General features: G+C 40.9%; 1 protein-coding gene across 1 annotated transcript in view; it reads left to right on the forward strand.

Moving 5' to 3' along the window:
* LOC126183313 (mediator of RNA polymerase II transcription subunit 16) overlaps positions 1-25,686 on the forward strand; it is a 295,961-nt gene that overhangs the window by 83,544 nt on the left and 186,731 nt on the right. The window contains exon 4 of the mRNA XM_049925164.1: positions 5,904-6,038. Within this exon, the coding sequence (XP_049781121.1) occupies positions 5,904-6,038 (135 nt within the window). The remainder of the gene's footprint in view (positions 1-5,903; positions 6,039-25,686) is intronic.

Consider the following 25,686-nt stretch of genomic DNA (forward strand, 5'->3'; position numbering starts at 1 on the left):
AAGTGAAGCAGGTGGTCTCATTTCAGTCTTGATGTAATGTATAGACTCTGCAGTTATGATGATGGCAGTGGAAGTGGACATCTAGCCTCATCAACACCCCCCACCCCTCCCCAACAACAACCACCACCACCATCATATTAGGGGAGCAGTGCACCGCAAGTTTTGGTGGAAAAAGGCTGGATGTGGGTAGGGCTGCCACCGGAGACAGATCAGTGTGGCTGAGAAGGCCATGGAATCTGCCCAAGTGACTTGGAGGTGACAGTGCAGTGGCAGCTGTGTGTTGACTGTGTTTGCCTTCATCAGTTTGTTGGTGTCTGATGAGGCATCACTGTTGAGGTATTGGCCACTCAGCTGTCTCCAACTTGGCAAGGAATGTGCCTAGAAAGTGCCCAGAGGATGGTGAGCCAGATGTGGTAGTGATACTGCACGTGCTGGTGGTGAGGAAACTGCTCCATCAGTGGTGAGGGACAGGTGCAGTACGACTGGGGGAGGGCCGACGAGTACTCCTATAAGAGGACGGTGTCAAGGCGGGTGTCGTCAAACATATGTGGAAGGTGCTGGCCATATCTTGATGTCACTGGCACCCAACAGCTCTTCAGATCAGTATACTCCTGTGGTGTCTGGTATCTGGTGCACATAGGCAGACTCCCCACTGGCATCTGCTGTGGCTGCAAGGCAGATTGGCACCCCACTGAGAACACAGCTGGTTCAGATAGCGGGTTAGTGATACACCACTGGAATCCATAGTGAACATTGGCTGACCGCATATCGTTTGCATTGTTACTGGCAGCCATCAATGCTGTCAACTGAAAGTGTGTGTCCAGATGGGTGCCTGCGCCAAATTGCAAATGACTTGAGCACACTTCTGGTCACGGCACAAGAAGAGCTGCTTTTGAGCATGGAGGACCCCCAATGGCAGCAATGTGGTCCTGTAGGTGCTGAGAAACAGAGACAATCCCAAGTCTGCTGATGAGTCTGCTAAACACTTTTAACTGTGTCTTACAGGTGTTCACCATATACTCCGTCTCCCCATTCAGTTGTGGCTGAAACCATGTGGGAAGCAAGACCATTATGGGTGCAGAAATCTTGAAACAATGCGGATGTGCACTGTGGGATTTTATCGGAGATGTTGTCCAGGGCAGCCCTTCAGTTACGAAGGCCTGGGTAAGAACCCACATGGCAGCTTCTGTGGTGACGGAGTACATGCGCAGGACACATGGATAATTAGACTGCATATTGAGCATCACCAATCGCATGTATTGACAGAAGGGGCCCTCAAAGTTGATGTCAACACCGTACCATGCTGTATGGGGCATGGGGCATGGTGTAAAAGTTCTTGGTTGTGCCACCTGCTGTTCAGTGCACTGTTTGCACTCATGGACAGTCCTTTCAGTTGCTGAGTTCATGCCATGCCAATAGACAAAACACTACATGAGGCCTTAATGTGGATCATATTCCAGTGGCCCACAATGTGAGAGAACAGAGATATTAGCTCACAGGACCAGAGGGATGATGAACCTGAGGTTGTTCGAATTGGTGCTAAAGAGGAATCTGCCATTGACTACCACCAGCCAATGATAGAGAAGAAAATAGGTGCAGAGCGGACCAGACCAGACTGACTCCTTGGTGGGCAGATGCTCAGGCCAACCATTGTACACAAAACTGACCACCTGTCAGAGCTTCAAATCTTGCTGTGTGGCCTGTGCTGTGCGATGGTCCATTGTCAGAAGTGTATCCACTGCATGCTGCAAGTGAGCATCAATCTAGAATCAGAAAACTTTGGCTTTGTTGAAAAGTGGGTTGGGTACTATGGGCATGTGCTACAATGTGTCCACATTAGCATACTGTGCTGTGACTCTGTAATGAATCTCATAGTAGTATGCACTCAGAATCACTTTAGTCACTGTATGGTCCTGTCAGGAAGTCTTGAACGGTACCACAAATGGCTTATGATCAGTGATGAAATGGAATTTGTTGGCATAGAGGAAAACATGGAACTTCCAGATGGTACACATGATGGCTGAAGCCTCCTTTTTGATCTGAGAATAATTATGTTGAGCAGCTGTTAACGTTTTGGAGGTATATACAAGAAGCTGTTCAGACCCGTCAGGATTTCTGTGAGCTAACATCTCTCCAACCTGGTACTAGGAAGCATCCGTTGTCAGTTTGAGCTGTTGGTCCAGTGTGAAGGTACTGAGGCACGGTGATATCCTTAGCAGCATCTTCAAGTGGGTGAATGCTCTGTCACAGTCTGTGGCCAAATGAAAGGAACACCTTTTTTTTTTTTTTTTTTTTTTTTTTTTTGCCACTCACTCAATGGATGATGTCCACCACATTAGGGAGAAATTTTGAATAATAACTGTTTGCCTAGAAATGATTGGAATTCCCTCAGGTTCTACGATTTACAGATGTTATCAATTGCCACTACACAGTGCTTCATATGTTTGACTCAGTCTTTCATAATAAGGTCACAGAAATATCGTCTATCTACATAAAAAAAAACTTTGATTTTCACAGATTTGGTGAACATAATCTGGAAGTTAGCGAGATGTTCCTGCCATGAGGAACCCTTAATGACGATGTCATTAAGCTAGTTTCCACAACGTGGATCATCTTGCATTACCTATTCTAAAAATCTTTGGAAAATGGCGGGCACACTCATGATGCTACATGGAAGATGCATATAATGGTACTATCAGAAGGTAGTTTTGATTACCATTATTTGTTGAGAGGTGGAATCCAGCTGAAACTGCAAGTATGCCTCCATCAAGTCAGTTTTAGAAAAACACTCACCACGTGGCAGTTGTGTGTGTATGTTTTCAGGGTAGGGAATAGAGTAGCTATGCACTGCAGATTGGATGTTAATGGTAGACTTAAAATGTGTGCACAAATGAAGCATCCACATAGACTTTTGTATAACAACCAGGAGCCTCTCTCACTGGCTGGAAGGAATGGAGTCAGTGTTACCCAGGCTGTGTAACCAGTTCAGTTCTTCCTTAACTCCAGGCCGCAGAGCAAACAGAATAGGCCAAGCACGACAAAATTTTGGAATGACTGAATGGTGATTTAGGCCTAATAATCCTTCATAGCATCCAATCCTAGCAAAAATAGTGACCCAAACTTATGGCATAGCTTGTCTAATGCGTGGAATTGGATGGAATAAGAAACAAGATGACAGCATCTTGAATTTGAAAACCAAAAACTGTGAATGCTTCAAGACCAAAAATGTTTTCAGATGTCGTGCTTTCGACAGCCAAAAACATGATTGCCCACTTGACATGCTGATACTCAGTGTCGATTGTGAACTGGCCTTGAACAGGAATTGGCTGATTATCATTGAAACTGACTAAATGACGGTTGGTGAAGGAAAGAGAAGAGCACTTGAAGCAATGATACACTTCAAGATTCACAAGAGAAACAGACCCTGGTATCAACCAAGAAATGGAAAGGCCATTACCGAATTTGCAGCGAAATATAAACCTTGCTGCAATAACTGAACTTCTGGCTGAGCACTGTCGTGGCATTATGAACCTCTAGAAACTCCATGTATGGGCCTAAGGACTGCTTTGGGAAGAGCCACAATCTGAAAATGGTGCAAACAAGAAGAAAACAATGAGGGTGTCGGTGAATGACCAAACATATGAGAAGGTGAGTGTTGGGATGGATGTGCCGTTGGTAGTTGCAGAATACCCTTGGCACCATGCAGAGTCATAAACAACTAACAAAGGAAGTCTAAGTGGTGTTGTTGCTGCTCAAGCTGCTGCTGTAACAACTGAACCCACTCCATCATCTCATGGAAAACACGTAGAAACTGAAAGGGTCTTGTTACCAAAAACTGTAGTATCTACTGTTTTATTGCAAGTACCCAGGAAATATAGTGGTAGTGACTGAGCACCAAAGTCTAAACACACATGTGGACAGAAACAGTGAGAAAACAGTCCAGGCCAAGACCAGTAACAAACTAAGTTCTTCATAAACAATCAGGACACAGTCGTTATTGGCAAGTAGAATATTCACAGAGTGCAAATGATGTGACAGAGAGTGGGCCATACTGCTGTCCCCACTCGACTGGTGGTGGAGCTAGCAGCAAGCAAAGCATTAGCTGCTTTGTTTATGAAGACACAGTTGTTGTCTTGCCGTGTGCTACTGTCAAAGATTTACACAAGTGTTTGATTCTTTTATCATTCAATAATGCCATGGTCACAAAGTGCAGTAAGGGCTATGTATTTCAACCTGGTTTCAGCAGATGAACATCCCATTCATAATCTGTGCCACTTTAGCTGGTGTAAATATCTACACGCTCAGAGGGATAACAAACCCTACATTCACAAGTAGAGGCTTGCAAATTGTATCGTGGATGTTGTCAAGCCTGCTTACTGGTTTCTGGCTGATCCTGAACTTCTGAGAAAGTGTGTTCATGGCAAAACCCAGAATCCAAATGAGTTTCTAAATTCACTCATATGGAAACAATGCCCTAAAACCACATTTACATCTGATACAATTGTCATAATTGCAACTTATGATGTAGTTCTTGTATTTAATGATGGGAACATTGAGTGGATGAATGTATTAGAGAGAATGGGCATTAAAATAGGAAATTTCACTTGAGACACCGTGGGAAAAATAATTTAGAGCACCTCTCTGCAGCTGAAAAATCAGTTGAAGATGTGGTAAAGGAAAGAAGGCAGAAAACAAGAAACCAGAAGAGAAACTGTGAAGGGAAAGAGGACTGTGAGTACAAATCTGGGACCTTCTGAAGAGGTGACATAAGAGAAGGTTGAACTTTAATTTGCATTTGGTGGAAATTGTGTTTTTTTAAAGTTTATGTACCTTTTTCTCGAAATCTATAAAGGCTATAATTATGAAATTTTGTACACTTATTTCTATAAAGCCAATAAATGTTATCTCGAGTAAATTTTGAAATTCTGAGTGTAAGCCGAGATATGGGACACAGTGCTTGGAATTTTGCTTATATTTTGTATTATACTTACAGAATTATAATTGAAAAATTATTAAAATTCTCCTATTCCATATATTCAAAAAACCTCATGAGAGAAGCTTACTATATGCATAGAGATTAAACAGAGAAAATTTTGTAGAAATCTGTTAAATAGTCTCTGAGGAAAAGGTACATATATTATTTTTTGAAAAACTTAAATATGTATAATGCAAGGAATTTAACAGTAAAACACAGATTCTTCATTCATAAGCATTATCCTAGTTTGGGTGTAGTAGTGTATAATGCTCATATTTACAAACAGCAGTCTCATAAAGAGGCCTTTCAGTACAGTAGTTACTTGATGGAATAAATAAAATTAATTTTCAAACATCATGGAGCATTCTCCCATATCAGTTAGGCCCACAGAATTGTGAGAGAATTTATACAAAATTTGGAAGAATGTTGAGCAACTTTTGGCACATTGAAGCTTTGAGTCTCCTAGAGCGGACCAGATAGCACAGTTGGTAGGTAGCACAAGGCAGGTATCTAGGTTTACGTTTGTCTAGCACACAGTTTTAACTTGTCATATGTAATTATTATTATGTTGAATCCCTAGTCTTAGGTTAAACTGATCTCGGAAATTCTATCTCTTAGGGTAGCGGCTTCCTGCAGGGCTCATGGGAAATAGCAATCAGCTGTTTTCAAATGATATGGAGAACACAAGTAACTGATGTTGTAGTTTGAAATGTGTGTTATGTTAACAGGTTTCTCAGAATACTTCCCTTTTGAGGCTAAAAATATTTCTTCTCTTGTGATGGGTAACTTTCAGTCACTACTGAGTATTCTGAGAGAATGAATATTAAATTCAGTTACGGTGCTAACTTTCAGAGCACAAAATGTTGATAAGTTCTGTCTTAATGTCTTAAAAACTGAGCCATATTTTGTAATTTTCATTTTTTTTCAGATTGCAGATGTAGATGGGAATGTTCAGTTATGGACTTTTAAAGACCATTTATTAAATGAGTGGGTTTGCCTTGGTACTGTATCCTTTCCTGGTGAACACATTCTTTCAGCATTATTCTTTCATAATGGGAAAAAGGTGAGTAATAGTTGCTACTATTTGTTATTGTTGATCATAAATTCAAATTTCAATAAGATTGGCATATCTCTCTACTTAGCAAAGAACCATTTGTTTGGCACAAATATTCATCTTTTTCTCCTCCATAGAAAGTTTGGTTTATTGTTATCTTTTACTGATAATATGATAATTTTTCAAACTTTTTGTGATAAAACTACTTATTTTTGCTGCTTCCTGTTGGGTTCAGTATTTTATAACTTGGCCTGTACTCTTAGTATAATTCATTAGCTCATCTGTTTGCTAGGTATATTGGGTGAAACAGAAGTAAGTGATCATCAAATGATACAGCACAGGCCATTGGAGATTTGAAAAACAGCTATACACTGATTAAATGCTACCTTCATTATAAACAATACACACAAATGAAAATGAAATTCAGAAGTGCTTCTAACGTTACTGATGTACGAACCTCATTTGAAGTAGTCCTTTAGCCTTGATTGATGATATAGTGCACGATGACAGAAATTTTCAATTATTTATTCAATACTACAGGTGTTTAGGATTCTATCAAAGAATATTTTAACTACTACACAAAAACAATGGTTAACTTGGAGTTTTTACATTGTTCTCCTTCTACATAAACATAGAAAAATAGGTCAGTAACATACATAGAAACACTGAGTCTAAAATAGGTCTACAAGAGCCAGTATGTGAAGTGGCAACTTGTCTTTCTTGGAAGTTTGCTATTTCACTTTGGGAAGTGGAAACTCAATTACAGTTCAGTAGATTACAACTGACCATGGCCAATTCCCTTTAAGCAGTTAATTCTACTCAGTGTTTACTTTCCACTGCCTAAAGGGTTTTTTTGCCACCCACGCAAGGGCCAGCAGATCACCTGAACTTAGTCTAAAGGTCCCCCTAAATGATCAAACATTTTGTCAAACTTAACTATGCTTGTCAATTACTTGACCATGTATGGTGCTGTTTGATGTGTTTGTCAAGCATAGATCATGTTTGACGTGTTTGCGAGAAATTTTGATTGACGGGAAGTTTGACAAGATGGCGAATGTAGTTTGTTAGACGTTTTGCTGCATATGTATAGTGAAAAATTGTTTAATTACAATGTGTCCCACTGTATGGTTTGTACAACTATAGAAACTTCAATCAAGGATAAAAACAAAATAGCGATGACAGTTACATCTTTCCCCGCCATATATTATACAGGAAGAGGTTATGAACAAAATCAGCATTAGGACATAAAAGCAGGAGTGTAATGAAATAAAAGTAATTAAAGTTCTCGGGTTCTTTTATGGATGATGTGGGTGATTTGTTCTCATCTTGTGGTATTTTAATGAAATGTGATTGTAGGACCAAGGAAAAGAGAATAAATTTTCACATACATGCATCTTCTTTTTCAGTGTGATGGTGAAGTAACTCTAAATAAGTTATTAAATGTTTCACTGTCCATCCACAGATGTAACATTCCCATTAACGGGTTTTCATGTGTATATCTCTGTCTCTCTCATTTTAAAAAAATTCCCAAGTCAAGAGTCATGGTTTCTTCTTGTTCTTCTTCAAACACACTGCCAGAGTCTCTGTTAGAAATACTTTATCTGTATTTGTAGGCATAAGGTTAGGAATGAGGAGTCTCTGAGCAGAGTTGGAGAGGAAAGGAATATGTGGAAAACACTGACAAGATTAAGGGGCAGGATGATAGGGCATCTGTTAAGACATCAAGGAGTAACTTCCGTGGTACTAGAGGGAGCTGCAGAGAGTAAAAATTATAGAGGGAGATAGAAACTGGAATACATCCAGCAAATAATTGAGGATGTATGTTGCAAGTTCTTCTCTTAGATGAAGGGGTTGGCACAGGAAAGGAATTCATGGCAGGCCATATCAAATCATTCAGAAGACTGATGACTCAATAGTCCCAAAATACAGCATACACAAAAAGTGTGTGCTTCGAAAGTAAGGTTAAATTCAAAAGCTTTCTTAGTATGTGTACAGCTTGTGTGATCCATCTGTAGCGAATTTGACAGGGCCGTAACAAGTTTTTAGAAGTTCCATTCTCCGTTCAGAGAAAATTGATGTGTTAATGGCGCTCTGAGAGTAATATTTCCTTTAGCAGATGTTTGAATGTAAATCTCTCTCTCTCTCTCTCTCTCTCTGTCTCTCTCTCTCTCTCTCTCTCTCTCTATCTTTCTCTCTTTCTCTCTCTCTCATTTCAAGCTGTTCCCTAGACCAGCATCTTGATTTCTTCTTCCATTTTAAACACAGTGCCAAAGTGAATGTCAGAACTGCTTAGTCTGCATTTGTGGCCATTCTCAGTACTGTCAAAATACTCACAAACACAAACAATGTCTGCTTCAAAGTAAGGTTAAGCTGACAAACTTTTTTGTACATGCACAGGCTTGTTTGACAAATCCACAGCTAAACAAGGACGCATTTGACAAACAAGTCTGCTTGCTTAAGGGGGCCTTAAAAGTAATCTTCAATTCACTTATTGACATTTCATCTCCTGGAAAATACAACCTACTGTAAAGTAGTTGGTAATAAGATAAGCTTTTCAACAAATAATGTGAAGCTGGACCTGGTGAAATTGAAATAGTCAGTCTCGGAAGTCCACATTTACACAAACAAGCAGGACCTCGCACGTTACTGAGTGGGAAGTCTGATAGTGTTCCTGCTGTGCTAATTGAAATAATTATTGGCATGTCAGTTCAAAAGTTGTGTTACTTGTCCTAAAAGTGGAAAAGTATAATACTCTGCTTGCCTCGCAGTATCACATGCAGATGGTGCACAATAATTAATACCAGGTCTGAGATACTCTGCTTTGCAAGTCACTTTCCAAAATCTTAAAAATGTCAGTCAGAGCAATCAGTTTTATAAACGTCTATCAGATATTAGACATTAGCATTGCCCTGTCCACAATATGACATTTACTAGAAACAGGTATTGGGATACGTGTTTATAACTTCTATAATAACAGTAGTGTGCAGGCTGGCATGAACTAATCACATTGACTGCCTGGCATAGACTGACTACTTACATTACGTGGCATGGACTCACCAACTGCTCCAGAACAATTTGAATGTCATTTGTGGTCATGGAAGGCAGATGGAACACTCAATTTTCTTGCCACAAGCCCTCTACAGGAGGCTGAGAAAGTTTGTTCACATCATACAAAAAAGTAAATAGGTTTCACAATTGGGACTCTATGTTCATGCCAAATTTTACCATATTACAGTACGGTTTTCTTGATATGATCAAGTTAATTAGAATTAGTCACTCTTATAAATACATGACACACAATTTTTCAAATGGAACTTTTGTAGACTTTCAGTTCTGAAAGTACTGATAGAGTAGATGTCGTGTGGCTAGGGCCTCCTGTTGGGTAGACCGATCGCTGGGTGCAAGTCTTTTGATTTGATGCCACTTCAGTGACTTGCACATCGATGGGGATGAAATGATGATGATTAGGACAACACAACACCCAGTCCCTGAGTGGAGAAAATCTCCGACCCAGCCGGGCCCTTAGGATTGACATTCTGTCGCGCTGACCACTCAATTACCAGGGGCGGGCAAAGTACTGATTCAAAACTCTCAGTAACTTGAATAACTGTGTTTACAAACATGCAAATTGGTACAGCTTAATTATATCTCTTCTCTATCTCTCTGTATGTTAATTGAAGCCACTTGCTTGCATTTGTCTGTGTATGCTGGCTAGTCTCGGGAACTATTGTAGGGATTTAGATCTGGTTTTGACTGATAGGTACACTGATTTGCAAGGAAGGTTTTTGTACATAATTTATAAATATTTCGTGCAAATTGTCAGAATTGTGATGAATTAAAGTTAAGTTGCAGAAATGATGCCATCACCACCTAGTGAACAGCTGCCATAACTCGAGAGAGCAGCAGTGACTCAAGAAGACAGCAAACAAGATGTAATTCGTATATGGTGTGGTGATATAGCAGTAGAGTGTGTGGATGGAAGCCAAAAGATTGTGGGATGAAATCCCAGCTGGGTCACATTTTTTCACTCTGGCTTTTAACCTAGCATTTACCTCCCTATGACGTGGAGATACGCATTTTGAAATGTGACGACAATTTCAAACTGCCAATTTCTCCTTCCCTCAGATTAGCAGTCACAATTCACTCTCTTAATGCACTGTAAATTCTTAAAACAATGGGCAGTGAATTTGTTGTATAGCTAGAGAAGGCCGAAATGCACGCGTTAAACTCAAGCAGTCTGGCGTGAGGTCTGAAACAGGATACGTAATGAATGCTATAAAGAAAAGTACGTAGCTTCTGGAATACTTAACTTTAATCCACATTTGTAGAACATTGCTCTTGATGATACAGAAGTATTATAGCAGTTGAATACGGCGCCTTGCTAGGTCGTAGCAACTGTAGCTGAAGGCTATGTTAACTATCGTCTCGGCAAATGAGAGCGTAATTCTCAGTGAACCATGGCTAGCAACGTTGGCTGTACAACTGGGGCGAGTGCTAGTACGTCTCTCTAGACCTGCCGTGTGGTGGCGCTCGGTCTGCAATTACTGACAGTGGCGACACGCGGGTCCGTCGTATACTAGCGGACAGCGGCCGATTTAAAAGCTACCACCTAGCAAGTGTGGTGTCTGGCGGTGACACCACAGAATTAATGAACTCTGAAGTATCATAATAAATAGGAGCAATAACAATAAGATAACCACATCATCATCAGGCTGTGACGTGAGACTTACAGTTTGAAATAATAGAATATTCTTTTACCCAATAGTTTCCTTACAATTGTTTGAGAATAACTGCATAGTGAAAAAACAAGTGAATCCAAAATATGTGGTGGTTTATTTTTTATGCTGCAAGTAAAGCATTTTCTGAAAAACTACTTCAGCAGCTTTGTGTCCTTTACATACATTACATTCTGTCAACAGTGCAGCATATGACTCAAATTTCAGCTTTCTGCCTTCCTTGAACCAAACCTTGATGTGGGCTCTGTTCCTTGTGTGGCATGGTGAAGTAGTCTGCCATAAAGAATCAACGACAAAGAATTATGGCAATGAGTATCAAAAATGCATCACAGTGTGTACTAAGCATCACAAGATAAGTGCTGTAAAATGAACCAAACATGTACATCATGTGTGTTTTTCCTTATTTATTTCTTTTATTTGTGCCACCTCAGCCAGTCTTCAATGCACATTGAATCATTCACATTTGCACATGAATCGATGATTAGCATACAATATTTACTTTGCTTGTAAACATATTACTTACATCACAATGTGCTCACATAATTGCCATGAAAATTCCAATTCAGTATGGAACACACAACATAATTGTCTCCAGACAACTTTCCTGCTGTGTGTTGCTTACATTTTGTAAGTTGTTCTTGTTCTTCTTCGTAGCATCATCCCTTTAGAACTGAGTCCGCTCTTTGGGTCAATGCATGCCAGTTCTTACGGCCTAATGCTTCCTCTAGATTTAGCCTTCTTGATCTTAGATTGTGTTTATAGTGTCAAGCCACCATAATTTAAGTCTGCCGCATTGTTTCTGGCCTTTGACAGCGAGATGATGGGCTGAGCTGATGACGGAAGTAGGTGGTGCCTGTATGATGTGGCCATACTACCAAAGTCTCTGTTCTTGCATCTTATCATTGATTGGAGTCTCTCCAGCTAGTCATCTGATTATTGTTTTGTTGATGTGGTTGAGCAGGGAAGTGCCTAATGATCTTCTCAGTATCTGTATTTCCATGACATGTAGTGAGTGTTCAGCACTTCTAGGTGTGGGCCAACACTTGGAACTTTATAATGCAACTGGCTTCACCATTGTGCAGTATAGCTTTGATTTCAGGTGAAAAAGACATCTTCTTATCACAAAGAATACCAATAACATCTCTGAATCCCAACTTATGGGTCAATGACACAAGTTAAACTAGTGATGATACTTAATTACTTAATGTTGCTCTGAAATGTATTCATAACTCTATGCATTGGACCCAAAGAAAATATGCTGTGCCACACAAGTCATCTGGCCATGGAAACTTAATGCTGCCTGTGTGAAGCTGGGCCGGGTTGCTTGTTGTGTTATAAGTATGGTACTGAAATTTCTATCTCACAGTTATAGTTTTTGGCCATTAATAGTCCGTTGATAGTCTGTAATGTTTTAGTGTTTTTATATCACAAATACACACTTTCCACAAACTGGAAAATACAGAAAATAATTAAATATACTCTTCGGTATGAAGCTTTCATACTCAAATACACATACTGTTATAAGAATTCCAGGGTTGTAGATTCTGTATTTTGTCAGAACTCGAAATTATGAAAAACTCTATTTTCTTGTAAATTATTAATTGTACTGCCTTCAACTCACGACAGAAAATTTTCTGCAAATTATTTACAAGATGATTAAATACAAATCAGTTGTTGTTATTTTTGTTGTGATCTTTAGTCTGAAGACTGATTTGATGCAGCTCTCAGTGCTAGTTTATCCCTTGCAAGGGTTTTCATCACTGCAGAATTATTGTAAGCCATATCCACTTGAACCTGTTTACTGTAGTCAGGTCTTTACACTTTTTACTCTTCACCCTTCCCTCCACTACTTTACTGATACCGAGCGAGGTGGCGCAGTGGTTAGACACTGGACTCGCATTCGGGAGGACGACGGTTCAATCCCGCGTCCGGCCATCCTGATTTAGGTTTTCCGTGATTTCCCTAAATCGCTCCAGGCAAATACCGGGATGGTTCCTTTCAAAGGGCACGGCCGACTTCCTTCCACATCCTTCCCTAATCCGATGAGACCGATGACCTCGCTGTCTGGTCTCCTTCCCCAAAACCAACCAACCAACTTTACTGACTATTCTTTGATGCCACACTGTGTACCCTTTAAATTTACCCCTTCTTTTAGTCAAATTGTTCCTTAAATTTCTTCTCTTCCAAATTCGATTTAGCACCTCTTCATTTTCTTCTTCTCAGAACTGTTTATCGCCCACTTTTCACCTCAGTGCAAGACTACAATCCAAAGACATTCACAAAAGACTTCATAACTGCTAAATTTATGTTACGTATTACCATATTTCTCTTCCCCAGAAATGCTTTTCTCACTATTGCCATCTCTACTGCAGCCATTTGTTTTGCTGCCCAAATGACGAATCTTGTGTACTTCCTTTAATGTCTCTTCTCCTAATCTAATTCCCTCAGCATCACTAAATTTAATTCAGTTACATTCTTTTACCCTTGCTTTATATTTGTTGATGATCTTCATCTTATACTTCTTTTCATACGTTATCCATTCCATTTAACTAATCTTCCAACCCCTTATCCATCTGTGTCAGAATTACAACCTTCAAGTTGTATTTCTGTATTTCTTCACCCTGAACCTTAATTCCCTTTGCAAACTTCTTCTTGGTTTCCTTTACTGCTTACTGTGTATACAGACTGAATAATGAACTACTGCTTCCCTTTCTTGTCACTTGATTCATACAACTGCAATCAGATTTCTGTAAAGGTGGTAAGTAGTTTCTTTCTCCCTATATTTTAGCCTTACTACCTGCAAAATTTCAAAGAATATATTCCAATCAACATTGTCAAAAACTTCATTTAAATATACGTGTTTACCTTCCTTCAGTGTATCTTCTAAAAGAAGTCATACAGTCAATATTTTCGATTGTGCGCACATGTGTGTGTGTGTGTGTGTGTGTGTGTGTGTGTTCTTAAGATTTTGCGGAACCAAAACTTATCTTACACAAGGTACTCCTCTGACAGTCTCTCTGCTCTTCTAGAAGTAATAAATGTAAGTATTTTGCAACTATGATTTATTAAGCTGATGGTTTTGTAATATTCACACCTGTCAACTGCTGCATCCTTAGCAATTGGGGTTATTACATTCCTCTGCTCATATGTCTTCCATACCATGTAGAATGGTTTTCTCATGGTTGGTTTTCCCAAGGATCTCAATAATTCTGAGGGAGCTTTGTCTACTACTTTAGACGCCTAGTTTCAGTTTAGTTGTTTTAGTGCTCTTTCAAGTATTTCTCACAGTACAGTTTCTCTTATGTCTTTCTCATCTACTTCCTCTTCTCTTCCTTCTTTGCTCAGTACTGCGTTGCCATATCTACTCTTGATATAGTCTTTTCCCCAAAGGTGTCTTTATTTTCATGCAGGCGGCATCTGTATTTCCCAAGTCATGCATGATTCTACAGCTTTTCATTTCTCCTCTAACTGTTCTTTGTATGCCAGTATGCTCTTCCTGTCACTATCATTTTTTTAGACTGTGTTCCCTTTTGCCGGGTTCATATTTATATTTTCCCCTATTGTCAGTCAAATAAAAATAATCAATTTTTGAAAATATAATGTAACTAGGTAGATAAAAATGTACTCACCAAATGGCAGCAGGAGAACACACATACAAAAGTATTTACATTTACAAGCTTTCACAGCTAGTGGCTCCTGCTTCTGGCATAATGGTTGAAGGAGAAGGAAGAGGGGTGAAGGAAAAGGACTAGTTAGGGTTAGGAAATGGGGAGGGTTTGGAAAAACTGCCCAGAACACTAGGTGATAGCAGACTTAATGGACGGGATGAGAAGGAAAGACTTATTGTTGAGTACTACAACAGATGAGATTTGAAAACCTGAGAGGTTAAAGATGGAAGATAGGGTAACGTGCAAGACAGAGATTACTGAAGAGTCATTGTTCATAGGTTAATACGAGCAGAAAGCTTAGTGCATTTTATGTGGTGGTGGTGGGGAGATAGACAGGTCAGAAAATAAAAGATACAGAAAACTAAAAGAGACTGAAGAAAGGAATAGTTATTGTGAAGAAATTATAAGACCAAAAATTTAACATTCGTTAAGACCAGTTGGGTGGTGAGAATTGAGGGCACGCTGTAACGCCACTTCCCACCCGTGGAGTTTTGAGAAACTGGTGTCTAGGGGAAGAATCCAGATGGCACGTGTGGTGAAGCAGGTACCAAGGTCACAACTAATGTACTTAACTTTCTGCTCTTATGAAATCGCACATGATGTTTTTTTCAGTAATCTCTGCCTTGCGTATTACCCTATGTTCCAGCTTGAAGCTCTCAGGTTTTCAAATCTCGTCCATTGCAATCCCCAACAAGCAAGATTTCATTCTCATCCTGTCTAGTAAGTCTCCCCTGAACCGGACTTCTGGGTGACTTTTCTGAACTCTCCCCATTTCCTAAACCTCACCAGTCCTTTTCTCTTTCACCCATCTTCCTTCCCCTTCAACACTTCTGCCAGAAATGAGCCACTGGCTCTGAAACCTTGCAAATTTAAATACGGTAATATGTTTGTTCTCCTGCTACCATTTAGCGAGCAAATTTTTTATCTATACAGTTATGCTAGAAATGAATATCTAATATTTTATCCAATTTCTTGTATGCCTATGTCTTTTTCCTATTTGATCATTATTTGCTGCCTTCACTGTTTCAATTTCTCAAAGAACCCCTTTCATCGTCTATTTTAATCCTTTCTTCTGCTTCAATAAATCATTTTCTAATGCTGTTTTTGAAACACTCAACAACTTCTGGTTCTGATAAGTTTATCAGGGTCCCATTTTGTTAATTTCCTAAATTTCTACAACCTTCTTTCATGAATTTTAAACCAAATGGATGCATTGATTAAATTGTGCTATGTGCAAAATTCTGCCAGTGGGTTTCCCCTCTTATGTGTTCTTGTACAATTTTTCCTTCTCCTCCTCTTCCTACTATTGAATTCCAGTCCCCTATGACTATTAAATTGCACCTCCTTAATGAACTGAATAATGTCTTTTATATTATTTATACAACATATTATTATCTTATATTCTTTTAAGTTTTTCTTCATCTGTGGAGCTAAGTAGGCTATGTATTTGTACTACTGTGGGGTGTTGGCTTTTTTTCTGCCGTGACTTTGATAATGCATTTATAGTAGTTCAACCGCAGTCTTATTTAATTATTTATTATTAGACCCTCTCCTGTGTTACTCCTATTTGATATTGTGTTGATAACCTTGTACTTATGTGACCAGAAATCCTGTTCTTCCTGCCACCAATTCACTATTTTGTATTGTATCTAAGTTCATCTTATCCTCCCTTTTCAAGTTCTCTAACCCTCATACCCAACTAAGGGATCTAACATTCCACACTCTGATCTGTAGAATGTCAGATCGGTTTTTTACTGATGGCATCCTCCCAAATAGTCCCTGCCCAGAGATCCAAATGAGACATTGTTTTACCTCTGGAATATTTTATTCGACTGGATGTCATCATCTTTAAATTATACAGTAAATCTGCATGCCCTCAGAGATATGATTGTAGTTTTCTTTTGTTAATGTTACAAGGCTAGATCAGTCAACATCTGGACTGTTGCCCTTTTCAGCAATTGAAAAAGCTGCTGCCCCTTTTAGGAACCTATGAGATGTGGCTATAAAATAATGGGACTGATGTCACAAAGTAAGTACTCATGCACCAAAGATGAACGACCAGTAGCCGTGAAGCGTGAAGTCTTCTCAGTTGAATGCCATGTCTATAAACAAATCAGTGTGGCTGTGGTCTTCATTTGTGTAAGAGTTATTACTTTGTTTTGCCAGAAAAATGATAAGTGTAATAATAGAGCATCAAATTTTTGTATAGTTTCACATGAAACTTGGAAAAACTGCTTCTGGAACCTATCTGTTAGTAAAACAAGTGTATGGCAAAGACTGTTTATCAAGAATGCGAGTTTTTGAGTAGTTCAAGCATTTCCAAGATGGCTGAGATGATGTTGAAGATGCCTCACACCTAGGAGGCCCTTCAGCATAAAAAATGAATGAAAATATAAAAAAGTGGGCTATCTCATTTGAACTGACTGTCTATTGAGCATTCAGTTGATTGCTGAAACTGTAGGAATTGACAAAGAATGTGTAAGGCAAATTTTACATAAGCAGTCTAAAAAGAGAAAAGGGTGTACAAAACTGGGACTGAAAATTCTCTCAATCAGAATTCATGAAAATGTTTGTACTGACAGTTTGAATACTATTGAAAATGATCCTAATTTCTTGGAAAGAGTGATAACATGTGACAAATCTTGAATTTTCATTTATGTGATCAGAAACTAAGCACTAGTCCATGCATTGGAAGGGCCCAACTTCACTGAGTGCTCAAATGAGCAAATCAAGAGTCCATTTTTTTCAATATTCACAGGATTCTGTATCTCCACTGGACTCGTGAAGGACAAACTATTAATCACCATTAGTACCTTGAGATCAGTTCTTGTTCAGCTCCATGAGGGGAGGGGGAAAAAAGAGTAAGAGAACACAGATGGGGGAAAGGAATGAAAGGGGGAGCTGCCTGATAGAATGTTGCATGGAACGTAATTTAATCATCACAAACAGTTGGTTTGAGAATATTTAAAGAAAGTTGTATATGTGGAAGAGAACTTAAGACACAGGAAAGTTTCGGATATGCACTTCCTGATAAAAAAAGTGAAGCCCCCAGAAGGGACGGAGGAAATGAAATTACAGGGGTTTTCTTATTTCAGTGATTACAAAATCAAACCAGATTTATAAATAATTTGGGAGTATAAGCTCGCAAACCTCTGTGATGTTGCACCCCCTGTGGCCTGGATGCATGTACTGATTCAAGTGACAAAGGTGTCATAAATCCACTGTATCCTCTCCTGAGGTTAGCTGGCTCATAGCTTTTGTAACTGGTCCTTGATATCCTGGATACTGTCACTGGGATGGAGTTGAGCCCTGAACTGGCCCTACTCATGTTCTATCAGGAACAGATTGAGGGATCTTTCTGGAAATGGAAGTACCTCAACATCACACAGACAGTTCACAGACACACACATGCCATATGTGGATGACCATTGTGCTGTCGGAGTTCCCTCAGTCACTGTGAGCCATGACCTGAAGTCATATCCGATGGTTCCCCACAGCAGGACACCAGGAGTAATGCTACTATGCCTCTCCAAAACATTGTAAAAATGGGACCCCTCCCCAGGTCACTATTATAATTGTTGACTATGGTCATCCTGGGCAGCAAAACCACAATTCATTTCAGATACCATTCATCAGCAGTCCATACTTAGTGGTAACGACACCACTCCATTGTGTTGGAGTGTTAATGGCAGCCTACTTTCTATCTTTCTTTCACTGGTGCCATGTTCCACACTGACGCATGGTCGGCATTGTTAGGAACGGATTTGGTAAGGTTAGGATGAAGGGGTGGCCAGATGCCCTTCCTGCCGCCACCCTGTACCCCCCGGGACGGAATTAGTGTACCCTAGCTGTCTGCGTCTAGTGTAATTCATGGAATAGTTCGAACCTGTTCAGATGTTGGCGAGTCGTGTAACTGAGGCGGAATGTGGGGACCAGCCTGGTATTCACCTAGTGGGATGTGGAAAACCGCCTAAAAACCACATCCAGGATGGCCGGCACACCGACACTTGTTGTTAATCCGCCGGGCGGATTCGATCCGAGGCCGGCGCACCTACCCGAGTCCAGGAAGCAGCGCGTTAGCGCTCTCAGCTATCCTGGCGGGTCTGTTAATGGCAGCCTACACGACGTGGTAATTCCGTAGTCTGGCTGCTGCTAGTCTTTGACCTATGGGATGGGATTACACAGAATCTTGCAAACAATCCATCACTTGCTGTTGGATGGCAGGCACATAAGTGAAGGGGTTACGATGTGCTTGGCGCACAATCCTCCCTTGTGGTGATCAGACTTGGTCGACGGAACACTGACTACAGGTATGTCTGCCCTCACACTCCCTTTCAGCTTGACATCACATCTGTATGCTCCACAAATGTGGATATAGCACGATTTGACCAGCCAGCCAAACAGAGACCCACAGTGATGCCTTTTTAAATCTCTGTCCGGAGCTGATAGCGGTGTTTCACATGAGTATATGGCACGTCCTTCACATTAATCACTCAACATCTGACATTGTTCATACCTGCCTGGTATGGTAACAGCACTAAATATGAACAACACTAATGCAATCTGATGGCCATTCTACATGGTACAGAGAATTGCACCTGTAATCATTTACATACCTGTCAATGGTGTGTACATTTAGGAAGCTACATTGACATTTGGCCATGTCTCCGTGGTGCTTCACTTTTTTTGTCGGGAAGTTTATTATATAATTGTAAGGTAGGTATTTCAGAACCAGGTTGTAAACTATATGACATTTCCATGGACAGATGTGGACTCTGACCATAATTTACTGGTTATGAACTGCAGATTGAAACTGAAGAAATTGGAACAAAACAGAAAATTAAGATGATGAGATCTGGACAAACTGAGAGAAACGTTTTGTTGGGAGTTTCGAAGGTAGCATTAGGCAACGATTGACTGAAACATAATAAAGGAATACAGTAGAAGATGAATGGGTAGTGTTGAGGGATGAAATAGTAAAGACAGCAAAGATCAAATAGGTAAAAAGACAAGGCCTAGTAGAAATCCTTGGATATCACATGAGATATTGCATTTAATTGATGACATGAGAAAATATGTAACTGCAGCAGATACGAGGTGCATTCAAGTTCTAAGGCCTCCGATTTTTTTTCTAATTAACTACTCACCCGAAATCGATGAAACTGGCGTTACTTCTCGATGTAATTGCCCTGCAGACGTACACATTTTTCACAACGCTGACGCCATGATTCCATGGCAGCAGCGAAGGCTTCTTTAGGAGTCTGTTTTGACCACTGGAAAATCGCTGAGGCAATAGCAGCACGGCTGGTGAATGTGCGGCCACGGAGAGTGTCTTTCATTGTTGGAAAAAGCCAAAAGTCACTAGGAGCCAGGTCAGGTGAGTAGGGAGCATGAGGAATCACTTCAAAGTTGTTATCACGAAGTAACTGTTGCGTAACGTTAGCTCGATGTGCGGGTGCGTTGTCTTGGTGAAACAGCACACGCACAGCCCTTCCCGGACGTTTTTGTCGCAGTGCAGTAAGGAATTTGTTCTTCAAAACATTTTCGTAGGATGCACCTGTTACTGTAGTGCCCTTTGGAATGCAATGGGTAAGGATTACGCCCTCGCTGTCCCAGAACATGGACACCATCATTTTTTCAGCACTGGCGGTTACCCGAAATTTTTTTGGTGGCGGTGAATCTGTGTGCTTCCATTGAGCTGACTGGCGCTTTGTTTCTGGATTGCAAAATGGCATCCACGTCTCATCCATTGTCACCCGATGAAAAGAAAGTCCCATTCATGCTGTTTTTGCGCGTCAACATTGCTTGGCATCATGCCACACGGGCAGCCATGTGGTCATCCGTCAGCATTCGTGGCACCCACCTGGATCACACTTTTCGCATTTCCAGGTCGTCATGCAGGATTGTGTGCACAGAACCCACAGAAATGGCAACTCTGGGGGCGATCTGTTCAACAGTCATTCGGCGATCCCCCAAAACAGTTCTCTCCACTTTCTCGATCATGTTGTCAGACCGGCTTGTGTGAGCCCGAGGTTGTTTCGGTTTGTTGTCACACGATGTTCTGTCTTCATTAAACTGTCGCACCCATGAACGCACTTTCGACACATCCATAACTCCATCACCACATGTCTCCTTCAACTGTCGATGAATTTCAATTGGCTTCACACCTCGCAAAGTCAGAAAACGAATGATTGCACGCTGTTCAAGTAAGGAAAACATCGCCATTTTAAGTATTTAAAACAGTTCTCATTCTCGCCATTGGCGGTAAAATTCCATCTGCCGTACGGTGCTGCCATCTCTGGGATGTATTGACAATGAACGCGGCCTCATTTTAAAACAATGCACGTGTTTCTATCTCTTTCCAGTCTGGAGAAAAAAAATCGGAGGCCTTAGAACTTGAATGCACCTCGTAAAGCAGGTAAAAGAGACTATAGATGTCTAAACAGTGGGACTGACAGAAAGTGAAAAGTGGCGAAGCAGATGTAGCTAGGAGACAAATTCAAGGCTGTAGAAGCATATAGGACTTTTAAGGTAGATAGGTGTTGCCTATAGGAAAATTAAAGAGACCTGTGGAGAAAAAGAAATAGCTTATAAGTATCAAGACCTCAAATAGCAAACCAGTATTAAGCAAAGAAGGGAAAGCTGAAAGTTGGAAGGAATGTATAGAAGAGCTATGCCAGCAAAATAAACCACAACACAGTATTACAGAAAGGGAATTGGAAGTAAATGAAAATATGATGAGGGATTTGATTGTGTGAGAAGAATTTGACAAGACCACTGGAGTAGACAATATTCTAAGATATTATTTCACTTGGCACGCAATATATACAAGACAGACAAAATACTCTCAGATTTCAAGAATAATGTAATGATTGCAATTCCATAAAAGCCAGCTATTGACAGATTTCAAAATTACTGAATTACCAGTTTCATAAGTCATGATTGCAAAATTCGGACCCTAATTATACAAAAGAATGGAAAAGCTGATAGAAGCTGACTGCACAGAAGTTCTATTTGGGTTCTCAAGAAACACCGCAACATGTGAGGCAACACTGAGCCTTCGACTTATCTTAGCAGATAGGTTGAAGGAAGGAAAATTGACTTTGTAGAATTTTTAGATTTAGAGAAATGTTTTAACAATGTTGACTGGACTACGCTCTTTGGAGCTATAAAGGTAGCAGGGGCGAAATACAGGGAATGGAAGGTTATTTGCATCTTTTGCACAAACCAGGTTTCAGTTATAAAAGTTGAAGGACATGGAAGGGAAACAGTTGTTGAAATGGGAGTGTGACATGGTTATAAACTATCCCCCGTGTTAATCGACAAGCTGTGAAGGAAACCAAGAAGAAAATTGGAAACAGAATGAAAGTTCAGGGAGAAGAAATAAAGCTTTGAGGTTTACTGACGGCATTTTTATTCTGTGAGAGATGGCAAAGAACTTAGAAGAGCAAGTGAATGGAATGGAATGGATTAGTGCCTTCTAAAGAGGTTCTAAGATTAAAATCAACAGAAGTAAAACAAGGGCAATGGAATATAGTGGAATTAAATCAGGTGATGCTGAGGGAAATAATTAGGAAATGCCAAGGTAAAAGTAGTAGATTATTTTTGCTTTTTGAACAGCAAAATAACTGATGATGACCAAAGTAGAGAGCATATAAAATGCAAATTGTTAATAGGAAGAAAAGCATTTCTGAAAAAGAGAAATATGTAAACATCCTACATAAATGTAACTGTTTCGTGTTGTGAAGTTGCACAGACATAGTATCAGAAGTGACACCAACCAAGTTTTATTCTGCTTACACATGAAGAGATCCACGGTAACACTGAATTAAATATAGAACAGTAAAAAGTCTCATAATTGTGGAACACATCAATATACAGTCTTGTAGGTGAGCATACAGTAAGCAAGTAAACATAAGTGAGACCGAGGACTTGGTGTGCCGGGCTTATACTGGGCTGTTGTGCACACGGGACAGTGCTTGTTGCGCTGTCTTTCCAAGTTGCAATGCGACCTCCCTAGCTTGGCATGGATGCTCTTGGTATGGCACTCTGTTTGATTATATGCACTCACACAATAGAGTTGCAACACTCCTTTACCCTTGGGAAAAAGTATTCTCTGTGGAGATGCCCATGCATTCATTGGTAACTGGAGCAGTTGTCATCCTGTGGCAGGAGAATATGGTATGAAATGCTGCAGGTGTGGACATGTGCTGTGCCCACTCCCTCGCGAGAGGCCATAAGGGAGCACTGGTGATGATGGTGCTATATCCATATTCACATCCTGTGATGGAGGCAGCATGGAGCAGAGAAGACAATGGTGGTGGAGGCGGCAGTGGCAGCAACAAGGGCTCTGGAGATGGAAATGGCTACGGCTACTCCACCTGGTGATGGCAGCACCCAGAGCAAAGGAACTTGCCCCCCTTCTTGCAGCGGTGTACCGCAGGTCTCTAGAAGAGCGTAGCGTTCCAAAGGATTGGAAAAGGGCACAGGTCATCCCCGTTTTCAACGTTTTCAACGTCGAACAGATGTGCAGAACTATAGACCTATATCTCTAACATCGATCAGTTGTAGAATTTTGGAACACGTATTGTGTTCGAGTATAATGACTTTTCTGGAGACTAAAAATCTACTCTGTAGGAATCAGCATGGGTTTCGAAAAAGACAGTCATGTGAAACCCAGCTTGCACTATTCGTCCACGAGACTCAGAGGGCCATAGACACAGGTTCACAGGTAGATGCCGTGTTTCTTGACTTCCGCAAGGCGTTCGATACAGTTCCCCACAGTCGTTTAATGAACAAAGTAAGAGCATATGGACTATCAGACCAATTGTGTGATTGGATTGAGGAGTTCCCAGATAACAGGACGCAGCATGTCATTCTCAATGGAGAGAAGTCTTCCGAAGTAAGAGTGATTTCAGGTGTGCCGCAGGGGAATGTCATAGGACCGTTGCTATTCACAATATACATAAATGACATGGTGGATGACATCGGAAGTTCACTGAGGCTTTTTGCAGATGATGCTGTGTTGTATCGAGAGGTTGTAACAATGGAAAATTGTACTGAAATGCAGGAGGATCTGCAGCGAATTGACGCATGGTGCAGGGAATGGCAATTGAATCTCAATGTAGACAAGTGTAATGTGCTGCGAATACACAGAAAGATAGATCCTTTATCATTTAGCTACAAAATAGCAGGTCAGCAACTGGAAGCAGTTAATACCATAAATTATCTGGGAGTACACATTAGGAGTGATTTAAACTGGAATGATCATATAATGTTGATCGTCGGTAAAGCAGATGAGCTTAAGAACCTAGCAATGGCCTCATCGGGAGAAGTTTGAGCAATATAGTTTTTCGTGTGGGTTTTGAGAGTACGGACCAGCCACTCTACCTCTCAATTGGGTTGGGGAAGAACCCTATGAAATGCAATCCGAAAACAAAGGAAGTAGGTTACAGTACGCTTGTTCGCCCACTGCTTGAATACTGCTCAGTAGTGTGGGATTCGTACCAGATAGGGTTGATAGAAGATATAGAGAAGATCCAACAGAGAGCAGCGCGCTTCGTTACAGGATCATTTAGTAATCATGAAAGTGTTACGGAGATGATAGATAAACTCCAGTGGAAGACTCTGCAGGAGAGACGCTCAGTAGCTCGGTACGGGCTTTTGTCAAAGTTTCGAGAACATACCTTCACCGAAGAGTCAAGCAGTATATTGCTCCCTCCTACGTATATCTCGCGAAGAGACCATGAGGATAAAATCAGAGAGATTAGAGCCCACACAGAGGCATACCGACAATCCTTCTTTCCACGAACAATACGAGACTGGAATAGAAGGGAGAACCGATAGAGGTACTCAAGGTACCCTCTGCCACACACCGTCAGGTGGCTTGCGGAATAGGGATGTAGATGTAGATGTAGATGTAGATAGCACTAGAGCAGGAGGAAAAGTGGAGGCACTGTGTTGGGTGGCGCAGGTGGCAGAGGCGGCCACGGGGATGAAGGGCTATCTGTTGGGCGGTTGGTCATGTGGGGACGGAGTGGGTCATAATGTCATGAAACCCAGCCAACGGAGGTGCACATGACAGAGGCGGCGGCTCTGACAGTGATGGACAATCGCTGGTATCCACTCATGGTGCTGGTCGAACCCTCGGGCCCAGATGTTGGAGCCTGAATGAAATTGCTGCAAAATGGGTGTCAGTGTGGCCAGGTGTTGGCTGGGAGAAGATAAAGCAGCTTTACTGACCTTTGGTCACCAACTGAGTCAACCTTTATGAGCTTAAGAACCTAGCGATGGCCTCATCGGGAGAAGTTTGAGCAATATAGTTTTTCGTGTGGGTTTTGAGGGTACGGACCAGCCACTCTACCTCTCAATTGGGTTGGGGAAGAAATGGAGGGGTCGTAACATGCCAAATCCCACTCTTTGTACAAAAATCTTCAAAATCTTGAGTCACAGACGGGGCCACTGTCTGTCTCATGCATATATGGCAATTCTTCTAAGAAAAAAAAAAATCTTTGAGAGAGCAGTGACCATAGCCACCATGGACTTGGAAGGGCGATGAACCACATAAGGAAATTTTGTGGAAGCATCAGCTACTACAAGCCTAAAGGGGTTAAGGAGCCAATCCACAAACTCAGCATGAAAACACTCCCAGGGGTGTTGGAGGCAGGCCATGGGGAAAGAGAAGATCATGTTACCAATGATGGGTGTCACACTGCGGGCAGGCTATAACACTGTGCATGATCTCATTGTCAATATCCGGCCAAAACGTGGTGGTGGGCCAGTAATTTTGTTCTAGAAACATCCCAATGATTCAGATGGCAAAGGTGCATGACGTCCCACCACAGTGGGGATGGGGTCACAACCCTGGGTGCCGACTCTTCATTATCTAATAGTAGCACACCATCAAGAATTGAGAGCCGGTTGGCAGTCGAGAAAGAGCACCCTCATTAGTGTGTTGTGCTGTGGGTTCAAAATGAATGTCATAGTTATAACGTGACAAAAACAGCCCAGCATTTCAGGTGATAGGCCACTTTGTCCGGAAAGATGCTGACAGATTGAAAAGAGAATCCAGAGATTTATCATCAGTAATCAAATGAAACATAGTACTGTAGAGGAAAACGTGAATTTTTTTGAATGTATACACAATAGCAAGGACTTCTTTTTCCATCTGCTAGTAACACTGTTGCGACTGATCCAGAGTTTTGGAAGCATATGCAATAGGGTGTTTGGAACCATCCAAATGTTTGCGCACGA

The sequence above is a fragment of the Schistocerca cancellata genome, chromosome 4, assembly GCF_023864275.1.
Source record: "Schistocerca cancellata isolate TAMUIC-IGC-003103 chromosome 4, iqSchCanc2.1, whole genome shotgun sequence".
Taxonomy (NCBI): Eukaryota; Metazoa; Arthropoda; class Insecta; order Orthoptera; family Acrididae; genus Schistocerca; species Schistocerca cancellata.